This window comes from Vombatus ursinus, unplaced genomic scaffold, assembly GCF_900497805.2.
Source record: "Vombatus ursinus unplaced genomic scaffold, bare-nosed wombat genome assembly UNPS02014775.1, whole genome shotgun sequence".
Lineage (NCBI taxonomy): Eukaryota > Metazoa > Chordata > Mammalia > Diprotodontia > Vombatidae > Vombatus > Vombatus ursinus.
The window spans coordinates 6,759,434-6,775,551 of NW_020954553.1; the positions used below are offsets into that span (position 1 = coordinate 6,759,434).

The 16,118-nt window shown below is 39.4% G+C and overlaps 1 protein-coding gene across 7 annotated transcripts in view; it reads left to right on the plus strand.

The window, feature by feature from the left end:
- The window catches only part of SCMH1 (Scm polycomb group protein homolog 1), a 167,546-nt gene that overhangs the window by 64,889 nt on the left and 86,539 nt on the right, over positions 1–16,118 (plus strand). For all 7 annotated transcript variants that reach the window (XR_003569305.1, XM_027864558.1, XM_027864557.1 and 4 more), the window contains 2 exons: positions 13,620–13,690; positions 14,901–15,135. Coding sequence is in view for 6 of the 7 variants with exons in the window: in XM_027864558.1 (XP_027720359.1) it covers positions 13,620–13,690; positions 14,901–15,135 (306 nt within the window). In the remaining variant the exon portion in view is untranslated. The remainder of the gene's footprint in view (positions 1–13,619; positions 13,691–14,900; positions 15,136–16,118) is intronic.

Consider the following 16,118-nt stretch of genomic DNA (forward strand, 5'->3'; position numbering starts at 1 on the left):
TTTCAAGGAACTCACAGTCTTATGGGGAGACAACATGCAAATAACTACATACAGACAAGCTATATACAGGATATATTGGAGATAATCAACAGAAGGAAGGCACTAGCAGTAAAAGGAACCAGGAAAGGCTTTCTGTAGAAGTTGGAATTTTCACTGAGACTTAACTTAAAGAAGGCTAAGGAAGCCAGGAGGCATGGAGGACATGCCATTGAAAATACTCAGAGTCAGAAGATGGAAGATCTTGTGTGGAGAACGATAAGACCAGTGTCACTGAATTACAGATTACGTGATGGAGTGGAAGGTGGGGAAAGAGGAGGGTTACAATGTAAGATATAAGAAATATGGAAAGGCATAGGGGAGCTGAGATATGAAGGGCTTTAAAGGCAAAACAGAGGATTTTATATTTGATCGTGGAGATGATAGGGAGCCACTAGAGTTTATTGAGTAAAGGGATGACATAGTCAGACCTGAGTAGAGGATAAATTGAAACGAGGATAAATTTGTGTAAGGGAGATTAATCAGCAGGCTTGTAGAAGAGTCCAGGCAAGAGGTGATAAGGGCCTGTACTAGGGTGATGGCAGTGTCAGAGGAGAGAAGAGAGTGTAGATGACAGAAGTTGTGTAAAATCGATAAGCTTTGGCAACATATTGAATGAGGGGGAGGGGGAGAACAAGGAATCAAGAATAACACCTAGGTTGCTAGTGTGGGTGATCGGGAGGATGATGGTACCCTTAATTGTAATAGGGAAGTTCTTCCCATGTTTTTCTAAGTCAGCCAGCTCAACATTTACTACACCACAGCAATATTCCAACCCAGTCACATCTACCTGTGAAATTGTCTGTGAAAGTTTTTTCCCCCAGTTTTCTGCATTTCTTCTATTCTTGGCTGCATAGGTTTTATTTATACAAGAAAATTTTAACTTAAAATAATTGAAATTATCCATTTTTTACTTCAACAATGCTCTCACTTTATAATATAGTTTAAGGTCTGATACTGCTCATTCTCCTTCCTTTACATCTTTTCCCCTGGTTTCTTTGCGGTCTCTGATCTTTTGTTCTTCTATATGAACTTTGTTGTTATTTTTTCTAACTCAGTAAATAATTTTTTATTAATTTAATTGGGATGGCATTGAATAAGTAGATTAGTCAGGTAAAATTGTCAATTTTTAAATTATATTGGTTTTACCTACCCATGAACAATAAATATTACTTCAGTAATTTAGATCTGACTTTATTTGTGTAAAAAGTGTTTTATGTTTATGTTCATATATCCTGTGTCTATTTTGGCAGATATATACTCAGGTATTTTATACTGTCTAGTTATTTTAAATGGTCTAAAACAATATTAAATAATATTGCTGACATAGTGTAGTTTCCCTATTTTTCTCTTTTGATTAAATGTTTTAGCTTTAACTTTGTCTGACGTTGTGATTACTATTCCTGCTTTTTTTTTACATAATAAATTCTACCTTTATTTTGCCTTTGTGTGTATTTCTCATTTTTATAGTGTTTCCTGAAAGCAACGTACTGTTGAATTGAAAATTTTAATCTGCTATTAGTTTCCTTTTTATGTGTGAATTCATCCCATTCACATTCTAAGTTATAATTACTTGTGGATTTTCCCCCTTCCTATTTTTCCTCACTATCCTTCTCACTCTATTCATATCCCTCCTCACTCCTCTGCTTTACTTCTACCCACTACCTTGCCCTCCTATTCCTTTACCTACCCACCCCTCCAAGAGTCCCTCCTTTATTCTCTCCCCCTGCCCTGTCCCCTTGCCCTCTTATTTCTTTCTGTATTTAGAAGACTTTTATACCTTTCTAGATATATATGTCATTCCCTGTTTAACTCATTCCCACCCTCCCCCCTGCTAGCTTCTTCTGTATCAACTTTTCCTTTTATGCCTCATTTGTGTGGGATAATTACTCCTTTTTCTGTCCTTACACAGTTTTTTTTAAAGAATCACTTCATCAAATATGGCTCGGCCCAAGCCTTTTTTTTCAATCTACCCAAATAATGATGATAGTCTGAAGAGTACTGATTATATTTTTACATGTAAGAAGTAAACAATTTAACCTCATTGAGTCCCTTATAATTAATTGGTCTTTAATGTTTACCTTATATTTCTCCTGGATGTTATATGTTGAATTTTCCCTTAAGTTCTGCTGTTTTCGTCAGAAAGACCTGAAAGTCTTTCAATTCATTAAATGTCCTTTTTTTTTTTTTTCATTCAGGATTATAGTTAACTTTGCTGTTAAGTTACCCTTGGTCATAACCCTAGCTCTTTTGCTCTACAAAATATAGTGTTCCAAGATCTATGGTCCTTCAGTGTAGTAGCTGCTAGGTCTTGTGTAATCCTTATTGTCGCTCCAAGATACTTAAACTGGCTTTTTTTTCTTGTTGTTTCCAATATTTTCTCCTTAACCTGGGAGCTTGGAAACTTGGCTATACTATTCCTGTAAGTTTTCCTCCTATTTTTGCTTTGCCTTCTTGTTCTAGAATTTCAGAACAATTTTTCTTGATAATTTCTTGTAATATTGTATAACGATTCTTTTTTTTAATCATAATTTTCAGGTAATCCAACTATCCTTATATTACTTCTCAATCTGTAATCCAGATCATTTTTTCTGATGAGATGTTTCACATTCTCTTCTATGTTTTCCTCCTTTTGATTTTATTTCTTGGTGTCTTAGAATGTCATTAGCTTCCTTTTGCCAAATTCTAGTTTTCAAGGAATTATTTTCTTCCCTAAGTTTTTCATTCTCTGTTTCCAGTTGGTTGACTTTCTTTTCATAATTTTCTTGATTATCTTGATTACTCTTATTTTTTTTTCTAATTTTTCCTTGATCTTTCTTATTGATCTTTTTTCTCTTTTTCATTTTTGGTGAGACAGTCGGGATTAAGTGACTTGCCCAGGGTCACACAGCTAGTAAAGTGTGAAGTGTCTGAAACCAGATTTGAACTCATGTCCTCTTGACTCCAAGGCCAGAGCTCTATCCACTGTGCCACCTAGCTGCCCCTCTCTTATTTGATTTTAAAAGTCCTTTTTAAACTCCTCCAAGAACTCTTTGTGCTTGGGAGCACTTGACATTTCTCATTACTTTCCTTTGAATATGATCCCACATCTTCTCTATCCCCATAGTAGCTGTCTATAGTTGGATTCTTTCTCCTTTGCTTACTCATTTTTATTTTTTATTTTTGTTTTATTTTGTTTTTAGCAGCATTAGTGTAGTCAAGTTATAGTCTAGAGGTATAGGAAATGATGCCCCAAGTGTCAGGTCCTTCTTACTGTTATTTTCTGAGGTTTGTCCTGGGGCTGAACCTTGGGCTCTCCTCTGCATTCCAAAGCTACACTGTTCCACAAATGATCTTGTTCCCTGTGGTCCCTTGGGTAGCTGCAAACTGTAGCTGTCCTCTCTGCCCTGGAATTGAAACCAGGGACTCTGCTCTATTGCCAGTACCCATAGTCAGCAGCTACTACTGCTTCACTCACCAGGTGTATGCTAGCTCCTTCTCCCCTGCAGCCATAGCCTGGGACACATCTGGTCAGCACACCTGTGCTGAGCACTCTTTGACAGTGGAAGGTCCTTCAATCTCCTACTCAGTGGTGAGATCCCATACACTGTCTCTGAAATGACAGTTTCTAAGGCTGAGGCTGCCTCTCAACCCAGCTCCCCCCACAGCTTGTTGTTTGTTGATTCTGCAGTCAGCCTAGAGGTGTTTGCACTTCATTCAGGCTGAACCTCTGCCCCTGGAAGTCGGCTCTTTCCTGGGGTCTTCTCAAGTAGTCTTAGGAGAACAACTACTTAACCCTAACTTCTGTTTCTGCTACTCTACATTCCCTCTGAGGTGATGTTCTGTCTTTGGAGATTTGGAAAGCCAAAAGTTTTCTGACCTACTCCGCCATCTTCCCAGAGTCCCCTCTCTAGTGTTGCTTTTGAAAGAATGCCAATGATACATTCAAGTGCTGACATTTGCCCTCCAAATGTGTTTTTAACACTAAGAGTTTTACCTTCAGGTGGTTCACAAAAATAATTACCTAAATTCCTAACTATAGAACACAATCAGAAACTGTTCTCCCTGTAAACTATTATTGCCTCTAGGCTTAGCTGGATCCCCCCTGCATCAGGAGTAGTGGGAGAGTCTTTGTGTCCTGGAGCAACAGTGCTCCTTGGCAGTGCACGGGATATTTTGCAAGGCTTTTTATCCCATGACTAGTAATAATACATCCTATACTCTTGCCTTGCCGGTAGGGCCTTTTCCATATTGAGACCCAAAATTGCTGCACACTTAAATATATGTGTGCCAGAACTTGGATGTGGTCCTTACACTTGCTGTATATTCTTATGTCCCTCTTATGACACCGTTTACTATAGCTATGCTGAGGTATCTGTTTGGGATTTACTGTCCCTCTTTTTGTGTTCAGAATTCTCTATGGGTAGGGAAGTGATTTTTTAAAATGTGTATTTTGGCTTCTGACAGTAATAGTGTTGATTTGAAAGAGAACCCATGAAGTAAACTTACAAACAAACACAGCAGGTAACTCTTTAGACCTCTTCCTACACAATGGCTAGAGAAGCATTATATTATTAGTGCTAAGAGTACTGTATTTGGATCAGGGTTCAAATCTTGGTTTTGCTGCTTTCTAGTTATTCAACCTTGGGCAGGCAAGTCACTTAAGTTTTCTGGGCTTTAGTTTCCTCATCTGTAAAATGATGAGACTGGACTACCCCCACTCCATATACACCTTATATCATAGGATCTAAGTGCAACAATCACATGAGAAAATTATACAAAGTGGGTAGCAAGCAATTCATTTTGCCATGTGTTCCTTGGGAAGAGAGTAATACTCATTGCAATGGGCTCTGGCTGCTACTTTTGTAAATTTCTTGGACAAGAGATTTGCCTCTTTGACAAGAAAAGAAAAAGAATTGGTTATGTATTGGAAAGTTATTTTCTGTGTACATTAATGTGATAATAGAATACCTTCTTAATTTCAGGAACTTCTTAATATATAAAAGACACAAACAACTTTGCCCTGTAATGGCTCACAATCCCCCCCCCCACAAAAAAAAGTTTACAATCTTTCCTAATTGATGCAAAGAACTGACAGACATTAAAGCTTTCATCCCTCCAAATTCTCTATTTTATGTACCTTTTCATATAAGTTGTAATTTTCATATATGGACAATATTTTATATTTTCCTTTTTCAATTAACATTATTTCAGAATTTCATTTTTAGGTATCAGCATAGTCAAGAGACTTCCAAGTTTAATAATTTGGTAGTATCTGTTATATGATTGTTTGTTTAGCTATTCCTTCATTGTTGATTGTGGAGGCTTTTCCTATTATAGAATTACTATGAATATCTTCGTATTAGTTACTTCTTTCTTCCTTTGGAGTTATTTCAAAAGATACCAGAATTTAGAGTTGGAAGAGGCCTTAGAAATCCCCCTAGTCTCTTTGAGGCATATTTACAAAAATTACTGAGGCAAAGGATCAGAACAGTTGTATAACTCTTGTTCCATAGTAAATAAATTGTTTGATCTAAAGTGACTAGAAGTATCAAGTCATAGAATTTTGAACCTGGAGAGTCTCTGTCATCTTATTTTACTGAATAAGAAACTGAAGCCCCCAAAGGTCACAAAACAAGTTAGTAGAAGGGCTAGGATTAGAATCCAGGCCTCTGCTCAACAGCCTATGCTTTTTATGCCAAATCATGTTAAATAACAGATAAGTGGGTCCATTTTCCTTTTAATAGATTTTTAAATATTTGTTTTACTATTTTTCCTCAGAGCAGATGCTTTCAAAGTCAACCAATCAAACCTCCCATCTCTGATTTTTGATCACCTCTTTAGTGACTTCTGCTTTTGTTTAATTAATTTGTTCCAATTATCTTGTACCAATTTACTTTTCTCTCTTTTTTCTTGGTGCTTAGAATGTGGAGAAGCCATCAGGAATAGAACTCAAGAGGAGTGGGCAATATTTCAGAAATTTATTCAAGTACCAAGGAGGATATTTTATAACTTCTAGTGGATTTCATTAAATCAAATAAAGAAGATGTGGGATACTGATCTTTTTTAGGGCTTTAGAAACTTGTGGTCATCTGTAGCCTGTTTCTTTGAGCTGGTTTATAAAAAGGTAAATGGTCTTCATATTCCCCATCACCTCCCCATCCTCCTCCCCTCCCCTGCCCTAGAGCACCTTTTGGTACATGGACTGAAAGTATGAGGGGGCCCATAGTGTCTTCATAGCTTTTCCTATAAATGTTACTCTATCATTAGCCTTGAATAGTGTGTGAATGGACTTTGTATATCTCATCATCTTTTCCTAGCTAGAAAAATGCTTGTTAATCTATAGAATTTTCTTATAATTTCCTAGGTACATGTTAGGTTATAATATCTACATGAATTTCTGGTTTGGATCACTCAGACTATTCATACTAGGCATCAGTTCTTACTCTGTGGACAGCCAGTCTTAGCAGTGGCTTGGAAGATGTGCTCTCCCATGTGTTCTTTGGTCATACTTTCCTCCCTGTAGTCACCAGTGTACTAAATAAATAATCTGTCCACTCTTGTTCTGTCTTGACAGATCAAAAAAATCTCAGGGTTGAAAGAGGTATCAAGGGTCATAACAGTAATATTAACTCAAATTGATATGGTGCTTTTAAGATTCACAAAGTTTGTCTAGTCTAACTTTTATGTGTACCTTAACATGAATCTCCTCTGTAACATCCATGACAAATGTTCAGACATCCCCCAACTTGAAAATCTTTAGTCATGAAGAACTCACACGTGTACAAGTAGCCCATTTCACTTTCGAACCACGCTGCTTATTTAGAGGTTTTTCCTGATATCAAGCCTAAACCTGCTTCAGGACTTTACAAATGCTACCTGTTTATCATGTAATACACATATAGTTGTGGAGAGGACTGTTTATCACAACAGAACTATTGGCAAATCATTGAGAAAACATTGGAGAATATAGCTGAAAAACATTTTTTGCTAGTAAGACCACCGTCATGAAAGCTTCTCCAGTTTGCACTCTCCCCATAGCACTAGCAGGAAAACATCTATTCTCTTCATTTCTCGTAAGATGTCCCTTAGATGGCCTTAATTCTTACAGGCTGCTTTTTATTGTTCAGGACATGCAGAGGAAAGTCAGAGAGAAGGTAGGGTCATGAAGTTTATTTGAGTTTGGGGCTTTTCAGGATCCACATTTCCTTTGCATTAACACAGCTGAATGTGCCTGCTTTTTTTTCCCAGAGCAGTGATGACCACACTGAATAAAAATGGTTCATAACACAGAAAACTGAGTTAAAACCCTAAATGCAAATCATCACAATTTCTTTATAATTTGTTATAACCAATTTTTCACACTTCCTCTACAAATACACACACACACACACACACACACACACACACACACACACGTTAATTCATTATTGTGTGTATGTTAATGGATCTGTGCTTTCATTGGTATACGGAGCTCCTGATGAAGAACTCTTTCTACTTAGCCATCCCTGCATATCCAGTCTTAGAGAGTTGGGTGGATCACAGAGGTATTAGTGACTTTCTCAGGGTACCATAGCCAGTCTGTGTGAGAGGTGGAATTTGAATCCAGCTCTTGCCAACTCAGACCAGCTGTCTCTCCGTTCTGCCAGGCTGCCTTAGGGTTGTGGTTGAGACATTAGAAATTGGAAGAGAGGAAATGTAGTGTAGTGGGAAACTCACCAGGTGGCCAGAAAGCATGACATTTAGTTTTGCTTCTGGCACTAACTGTCTTTTGAGACTTTGGGCAAGTCCCTTATCCTTTCTTACCCTCAATTACCCCATCTATTAATTGAGGGGATTGGACTAGAAGATCCCTAATATAGCACACAGCTCTCCCATTCTGGGTTCTGTATGTAGACCCTCCTCATTCTGAGGTTCTGTTATTCTATGCCGCATGCACATTGTGGAGTGAGGCCAGGGTTGGATTAGCCAGCGGTCCTATGGGAAGGCAAAGAGAGTGATTAATTTCAGGACATAAAGGAAAGGCAGTTAGCATCAGAGCTGGGATCTGAAAAAAAAAAGGGGGGGGGCAGCTAGGTGGCACAGGAGACAGAGCACCAGCCCTGGAATCAGGAGGACCTGAGTTCAAATCCAGCCTCACATAACACGCAATAGCTGTGTGACCCTGGGCAAGTCACTTAACCTCAATTGCCTCACCCAAAAATACAAAACAAAACAAAAAAAATTACAGAATTATAGACTCAGATTAGAGATTGACTTTAGAGATTAGTGCATCTAACCTATATCTGAACAGTGTGAACCTATATCTCCAGTGTGACATTCCTGACAGGTGGTCACCCGACTCCCATTTAAAGATTTCCATTAATGGGAAACTTAGTGCATCAGAAAGCAGCCCCTGTCCATTGGGGTAATTAGTTTTTCTTTATATCAAACTGAATCCTTTTTCCCTATAACTTATATACCTGTGGTGCAGTGGAAAGAGTGCTAAACCTAGAGTCAAGAAACAGTGGATTGGAATCTTGACTGACATTTAAGAGCTATACAGTGATGAGCAGGTCACTTAGCAGCCCTAACTTCATTCCCTTGTCTAAAGACATGGGTATTGCCCTGCCTACATCACAGCACCATGTCAAGTGCTGCAGTTGGAGTCTGGAAGAACTGACTTCCAACCCCACATTTGCTGGCTCTGTGACCATACACAAGTCATTTAATCACCCTGAGCCTTAATTTGTGGCCTCATGAAGTTCATGGAATTGCAATTTTTAGGGACAGATACATTGTCGAGGCAAATCGAAGGTAAAACTCTTCACCTCTTCCCCCCAAAACCTGCTTTTGACTGTTCCATTCTATTAGTGGCAACATCAGCTTCTTAATTACCCAGAGTTGAAACTAGAGCCATCTGATTCCTACTTTTCCCAACCTACAGTGGCCAAATCCTACTGATTCTATGGCCATATAGCTTTCGTTTCTCTACTCTTTTCTATCTCCACTTCTACTGTTGTGTAGGCTTACTCTCACTTTGTTTAACTGATTAATAGGATTATAGATTTAGAGATAGAATGGAGCTTGTTGGTCATCTAGTCTAAACCTCTCGTTTCCTGGAGGGGAAACTGAGGCCCAAAATAGGTGAAATGACTTGTCCAAAGTTGCTTGGGTAGTTAGAGCAGAACTGGAAGCCAGACTGAGGCCCTTTCCATCAGTAGTCACCTAACTGCTCATTGTGCCTCCCTTGCGAGTCCCATCCACTGTTAGGTTTATCTTCTTCCTTTATAGGTCTAGTGCACGTAATGTATACATTATTTCTCTGTTCAGAAAGCCTTCAGTGGCTTCCAACTTAAATCCAGACTCTTGTCCTGTTATTCAAAATCCTCCTCAATCCTGTTCTAACTCTGCAAGTCTTTTATATACTCTAAAATCCATCCAAACAAAATCACTCCTCATTCCCAGAATGTATCTCACGCCGTCTTACCTTTGTCTGTGTGGACTCTCCCCCTCCCCTTTCCACTGATTCTTCCTCTTGAAATCCTACTTATCCTAAGATTCATTTCAAAAGTTCTTCTATGAAGCCTTCCTTGAGCCTCTTCTTCCCCCTAGTCAAATGATCTTTCCTTCCTGTGAATTCTTTGTCATTCTCTTATGCACTTGTCTTCCATTTTGTATTATAGTTTTGGTTTTTGTTTTTTGTTTTTGTTTTTGTTTTTTTTTTTTTTTGCTTTTTTTAACGGCCTACTTGTTATTCTTTACATGTAATGCTCCTTATCCCATCTCTGCTTTTTTGCATAAGCTGTTCTTTATGCCTGGGACACATTCTCTCTTTACTTTCACCTGTTTTAATATACTTGGTTTCCTTCAAGATTAAGGTCAGGTATCATCTTCTACAAGAAGATTTTTCTGACTGTTTCCCCTCCACCTCAGCTGCTAGTGCCCTCTCACAAAATTACCTTGTGTTTATATCATATATATATTCCACATATACTTATATGTATGTGTTGTTTTGTTTGTATTCCCAGCACATAGTAGGCACTTAAATACTTATTAATTGATTGCAGGGTGGTATTTAAATCATTATAGCTTGAACTCTCCTTTGTCCTCTGCTAGTTTGCCAACAAGAGGATAAATTAGATGCAGAAATTTAGGTGGTATGCCCATAATGAAGTAGAAGGGACACTGAACTCATCATTTTTACAAAAGAGGAAACTTTGACCTAGAGAGTGAAGGGTATTTGACCAAGCTCACACCTTTAGTAAAATGGCAGACTTGGAATCAAACATAGGTCTTCTGGTTGCTTGCTCTCCTACATCCTTTAACTAAGCCTATAGACATTGTATAACACTCAGTTCTCAGTTTTTCTTACATGATTTCCATTTGGAGAGATCACCATTGTGGTTTCAACATTTTGACGAGGCCTTCAATCTTTTGATTAGATTAATGGTGGACGTTTCAGACTTTTGGAGAGGAAGGGATGGGGATAAAACTCCCACTGGAGTAGTCCTGTGCAATAGAAACTTTTCCCATCATATCCCCATTTGGAAAAAAGATAAGCTTTTGCTTATTTAGCATTGATATAAAAAGGGCAGGCATGTATTGCTCGTCCAACTTTTCCCTGGCATTAATGCTACCATTGTTCACCCTTTCAATGAGATATCATGTTTTATAGGTATCTAGTGGTATTTTATTTTTGTTAGTGAATTACCTTACTTATTATAAAATGGAAGAGACTTTTGTTAAGTAGTAAGTAAGCTCTCTGTCACTAGAAGTATTCAGACAGAAATTGAATGGCTATCTGTTAGAGATACTGTAGAGGGGATGACCACCTGTTGGGGAATGTTAGAGAGAGAATTCTTGTAAGTCAGGTATGGATTGGACTAGATGATCCTTTCAGTTTCCTTTATGTCTGAGATTCCATTCTTGCTTTGATTAAGGGCATTGAATAAGATGACTTTTAAAGAATCTTCTGAACCTCAAATTTGTAATACCATGAAGTTTATGTCAGTACTTTGGGTTCATACATTTAAGTTTTTGTTAAAGTTCTTACTTTATCCAAAACCAAATTTCTTTTTTGTGGCTCAGTTTTTCTTGACTCTGTATCAATGCCAATTCATATAACTATTTCTCATTGCATTTGGTGAACATTCTTTGTATTTGAGATTTCACTGCCTCTGCTGAAGATAATATTTTGTTTACATGGGATAAAGAGAAATCATCCTTTTTATTTTTTATAGGAATTCTTATTTTTCAGAGTGCTATCACATATATTATTCATATGTGAACTCTTTGAGGGCAGGACACATGTCTCCTAACCTTTTGTGTCCCATTTCACCTAATAAAGTGCTAGAAATATGTAGTACCTCGTGTCACACTGGGCACATAGTAGGTGCTTGAAAAATTCTTGTTAAGAAAATGAATGTTAAAAAAAATGAACGTGATTTTATTTAGGTATTTTTGCTAATGATAGGGATCAAGTCTTGGATAATAAAAGTGTTACAAATTAATCTAGGCTTGGATCTGAGTCCCATTTCTGTTACTGCTTGGGCGGTTTCATGCAACTCACTTTATTTACCTGTTTGAGCCTCAGTTTCCGTATCTATAGAATATAAATAATAATGCTTGTGCTATCTGTGGAATTGGGAATTATTATTAGATTGTTTAAGAAAAATAAAAATGAGGGTATGATGCAGTTTTTCTAACCTACACAATGTCTGGGATGGTTTTGAGAAGGAAGCAGTATGTTTTCCTCTCAGATGGTAGTGGAAAACCCCAAGGAGTTGGAAGGTCTGAGATTTCTGGACCATCACTGTCATCACGTGGCAATTGATTGAAGCCATTGAGGTGTGGAGTAGCAAACTGTAACTGACTCTAATTATTGTGGCACCCCTGCTGCTTCCATAATTACTTGAAAACCAGAGTCTCTTGGGTGCTATTCATCAGCACACAAGCTAATACAAGCAATTACCCGAGTCTGAGCTAGCCAGCCCTCCAAAATCACGGTCTGGTCAGTTCACAGACACACTCTCCACCAAATCCCTCATTTGTAAGGCTTAGTCTCTTTGGGGGGAAAATCATATTTTTTTAATTGTTTCTGCCTGCCTTTCAGTGACAGCAGATAGTGATAAAATGTATTCAGTCCTTACCACAGGGCCCCCTCAGCTGGGAACTGCCTCTGTCTCAAATCCGATCAGCTCTTTAAATCCTTGTCTTGAGGACATATCCACCTCATTTACCCTGTGGGCTAACTGTCTAGTACAGATGATTAATTGGTGACCAGTTCATGAAATGGTTCAGGATTTACTGTGTGATTGCTGTCCAGATCCATTTGGCTTGGTTGAAAATAGTGGGAAAGGGACCAGTGTTAAAGGCAAAGCTATAAAGTCAATAGTGTGTAAAGTCTTGGCACCATCTTTGGAATGATTTAGATTGCATCATTCAGTGACTCATTTTTATTCCTAGCATCTAGTGCTTTTGCTTGACCCAAAGGGGGCCTATGTGCCAATCACCTACAAAAGATACTTCAAGAGATACTTGTGAGGATACCCCAAACCTACTTCTGCCTCCTCTGGAAATTTCCTCATTCATCTGGGAGTTACCTCTCAGTGGGTATTTGGAGATGGCTTGACCTTGGAAGTAAAGAACTTAGTGAATTCTCCTATTCCAGTGAGGAAGAAATTTGTTTTTGTCTGATTTTATCTCTAATTGTCCTTGGACTCCAGTGTCATCACTAACACTTCAGGTTACATCTAGGATTGATCTTAAACTTGGGGCCATGAACAACTTCATCAAGGTCAAAGACACCCAGACAAACTCCCCTGAGGCTCGCATTTTATACCTAATTCACTGTATAGTTTTCAGTCCTTGTCATTTTAGGCATCAGAGTTGTAGAGCTCCAAGTGCTATGGGATTCTGACAGGGAAAGGAAAAGTTCAGAGACTGAGGCCAAAGAGAGCATCATGTTTGTTGTACTTCCTCCAGACTTTCTAAGCTACCACTCCCCTTCCCTTGGGTCCTTCCATCCTGTGCCTTCATAAAACCTCTTTTGCTTCAGTCCAGACTTGCCATTGTGCCATCTTATTGACACAGTTCTCATCTAAGTTGGTAGTGGCATTGCCATTAGTGCAGGCGCTGTTGAATGCTTAGTGACCACAATCAATGCGTTTACAATAGTTGAGTCACTCAGAATGGATCGGTCTTATCTCTTCTCTTTTATCCAAACTATGCTGGCTGAGAACTTTGTCTAAACACTAGTGCATCTGGTCCTTACATTTGGGGACTAGTTGGAATACTCTGGTGATTCCCAGACTGCACCAATAAAGCCACTGCCTTAGAATGGTGCCCTTTGGCTGCCGAGGTCCATCCTGCTTTGGGTGCAGAAGTTTCATTTTCCAATTCTTTGGCTGGATATTGTCTAACCATGGTAATATGGTTCCTGTGACTGGAAATAAAAGCAGCCTCTGTGAAGAAGGTTGAATGTTAAGTCTAAATCACTTCCAGCTCTCTCTGGAAGCATTTGACTAGTGTGAGTATGCAGGAGCATACTAGATCCCCGATAAGAACTTGAGGATTATTTTTAAAAGAGTTAAATATGCTAGAAATTTCTGTTTCCTCTGCAGGTCATTTCACCTGGGACAAATACCTAAAAGAAACATGTTCCATCCCAGCGCCTGCCCATTGCTTCAAGCAGGTAATCGATTGCACAGTGTGATCATTGGGTAGGGGAAAGGGTTTTGCTTATGATACTTAGGTAAACAGAGGGTAGGACTTTGTCGCCTCAGAAGAAGACCAGAAGACAAACTGATCTTGGTAGGAAAATACGTTGAAAGGGGCAATGATTACCTGAGTCACAGCAGTAGACATTCCCCACAGTCACTCAGACATCAGTCCTGTCCCAAGGGATGGCCCCACTATCCTCTGTAGACTCCCAGAGATAGTTACCTTTGTCATTAGGCAGAGGCACTAATTCTATCTTTTCCCTTTAATTGGGATGAATGGGACCACATTCTACAATCTTAGACGTGGCTAGTAAAGGAAGAACATCAATTCCCCTTTATATATCATCCTCTTCACTCTCAGTCTTGAGTTAAAAAGTTGACACCAAAGGGTTGGCAGGCCATGGGGTCTCTTTGAAGAGGTCATCAGAACCATTGACACTTAACATCCCCCACAGTAACATCAGTGTTACATCAGTTATGCAGATGAGGCTGGCCATGTCCTGGGGAGGGGATAAGAGTTGATAGGACGGGTGATGGTGGAATGCTGCTCAGTGGAGGAGTAAAAGCCCTTTCCTCTATGTGGAACCTGTCTTTTCTCTCCCATTGCCATCACTGAGCTTTAACATAAGTTTATTTTATTGAGGCCAGAAATTTTTATTTAAAAGATCAAAGAACAGATCAATATTTAAGTTGATTTCAGATAGAAAAACCTAACAGCCTCTGAAAATTAATCTATAATTGGGCAGATAGCAGACTGAATCTCCAGAGGAGATTAGGAATAGTGTTGGAGATTAATGTGCTGGTTCCAGAAAGTATTATAAGAATGTGTGGGGTGGGTTGTGTGGGTATAACAGACAGATATATTTGGGTTTGCTAAGCCAGGTGAGAAACCATCAGTCCACCTTGACTCTTCTTTGTTTCCTGATAAAAGGCAATATTTGATGCTTTGGGAGACAGGAATACCTTCCCTCATCTCATCTACCATTATCCCTTTCCCAGGAAATTCCACCTGGATAATTATATAAAATAGAGTGGGAACTCAAGGCTACTTCTTCTCAGTGCTACATATGATCAACTCAAGTGTCAGACTAGGTGATTTCAGGGTCTCAGACTTTAAGCATTTCCTAAGGTGAATACTTTACAGTGTCAATCTGCATTATCCCCTTGATTTGTTCTCCTCAGTCTTACACTCCCCCAAGCAACGAGTTCAAGATCAGCATGAAGTTGGAAGCTCAGGATCCAAGGAACACCACCTCCACCTGCATTGCAACAGTGGTTGGGCTGACGGGTGCACGACTCCGACTACGCCTGGATGGCAGTGACAATAAGAATGACTTCTGGAGGCTAGTTGACTCGGCTGAAATCCAGCCCATTGGTAACTGTGAGAAGAATGGAGGGATGCTTCAGCCTCCCCTTGGTGAGTGACCAGGTCCCAGCCTCTTGTGGGCAGGTTATCTGGCTACTAGAAGTACTGAAGGTGCTAGGACAGCAAAGCGCAGTGTCTCCTGTTGTTGCATCTTTCCTTTGAGTATAATTGAAGGTCAAACAAACACACACTTCTTATTCTGGGGCTAATGTAACAGGAAGGGCCCTCGCTCCTTTGGAGCTGCCCCCTGTAAAAGGATATGATCTTCCTGGAGAGTCTTATTACTTGTATCTCCCTAGAAACCTATGGGGTGTACATGGGACTTAAGACTTTCTCTTTCTAAGGAGAACCCCGTCCTTTTCAGCCTGTAGGCAGGTGTGATGCAGCTTCTTGTTGATTTGTTTATATTTCTGAACTAGTGACTTTTTCTTCATTCTCTCCTACCTTGTATGTTGGTCTGCCTATTGAATTAGTGCATACTCGTTCTAGTAGAGGAAAAGTCTCTGACGAGGCTGTCAGTAAACCATCCACTGTCCTGAATGAAAGGCTTCCAGCACATAGTAGGCATTCAGTAAATTAATTTGAGCTCTTTTGTGACATTCCTATCATTTATCCCAGGAGACCTGAAAGCTCCCAGGGACCCTTCAGTAAGAAAGGGCTGGTGGCACAGGCTTGTGATCCCTTCTACTGGGGAGGCTGAGGCTTGTGTATTGCTTAAGCTCAGGAGTGAGCTAAAGCCAATTGGGTGTTTGCACTAAGTCTGACACAGATATGGTGAACCCACAAGAGCAAAGGGCCACCAGGCTCCCTGAGGAGGGGTGAAGAGGCCTGGACTGGAATTGGAGCAGTTCAAAGCTCCCAGGCTGATTAGTAATGGGATCAGGCCCATGGATGGCTGCTGTACTTCTAACTTGGATGAGATAGGGAGACCCAGTCTCCAAAAATAAAAAGTCCAATAGAAGTGGGAACACTGGGTAGTTGACCCTCTGTGATACGTGAGCAGGACCTAATTGCTTTTGATGTTTTGTCCTTTT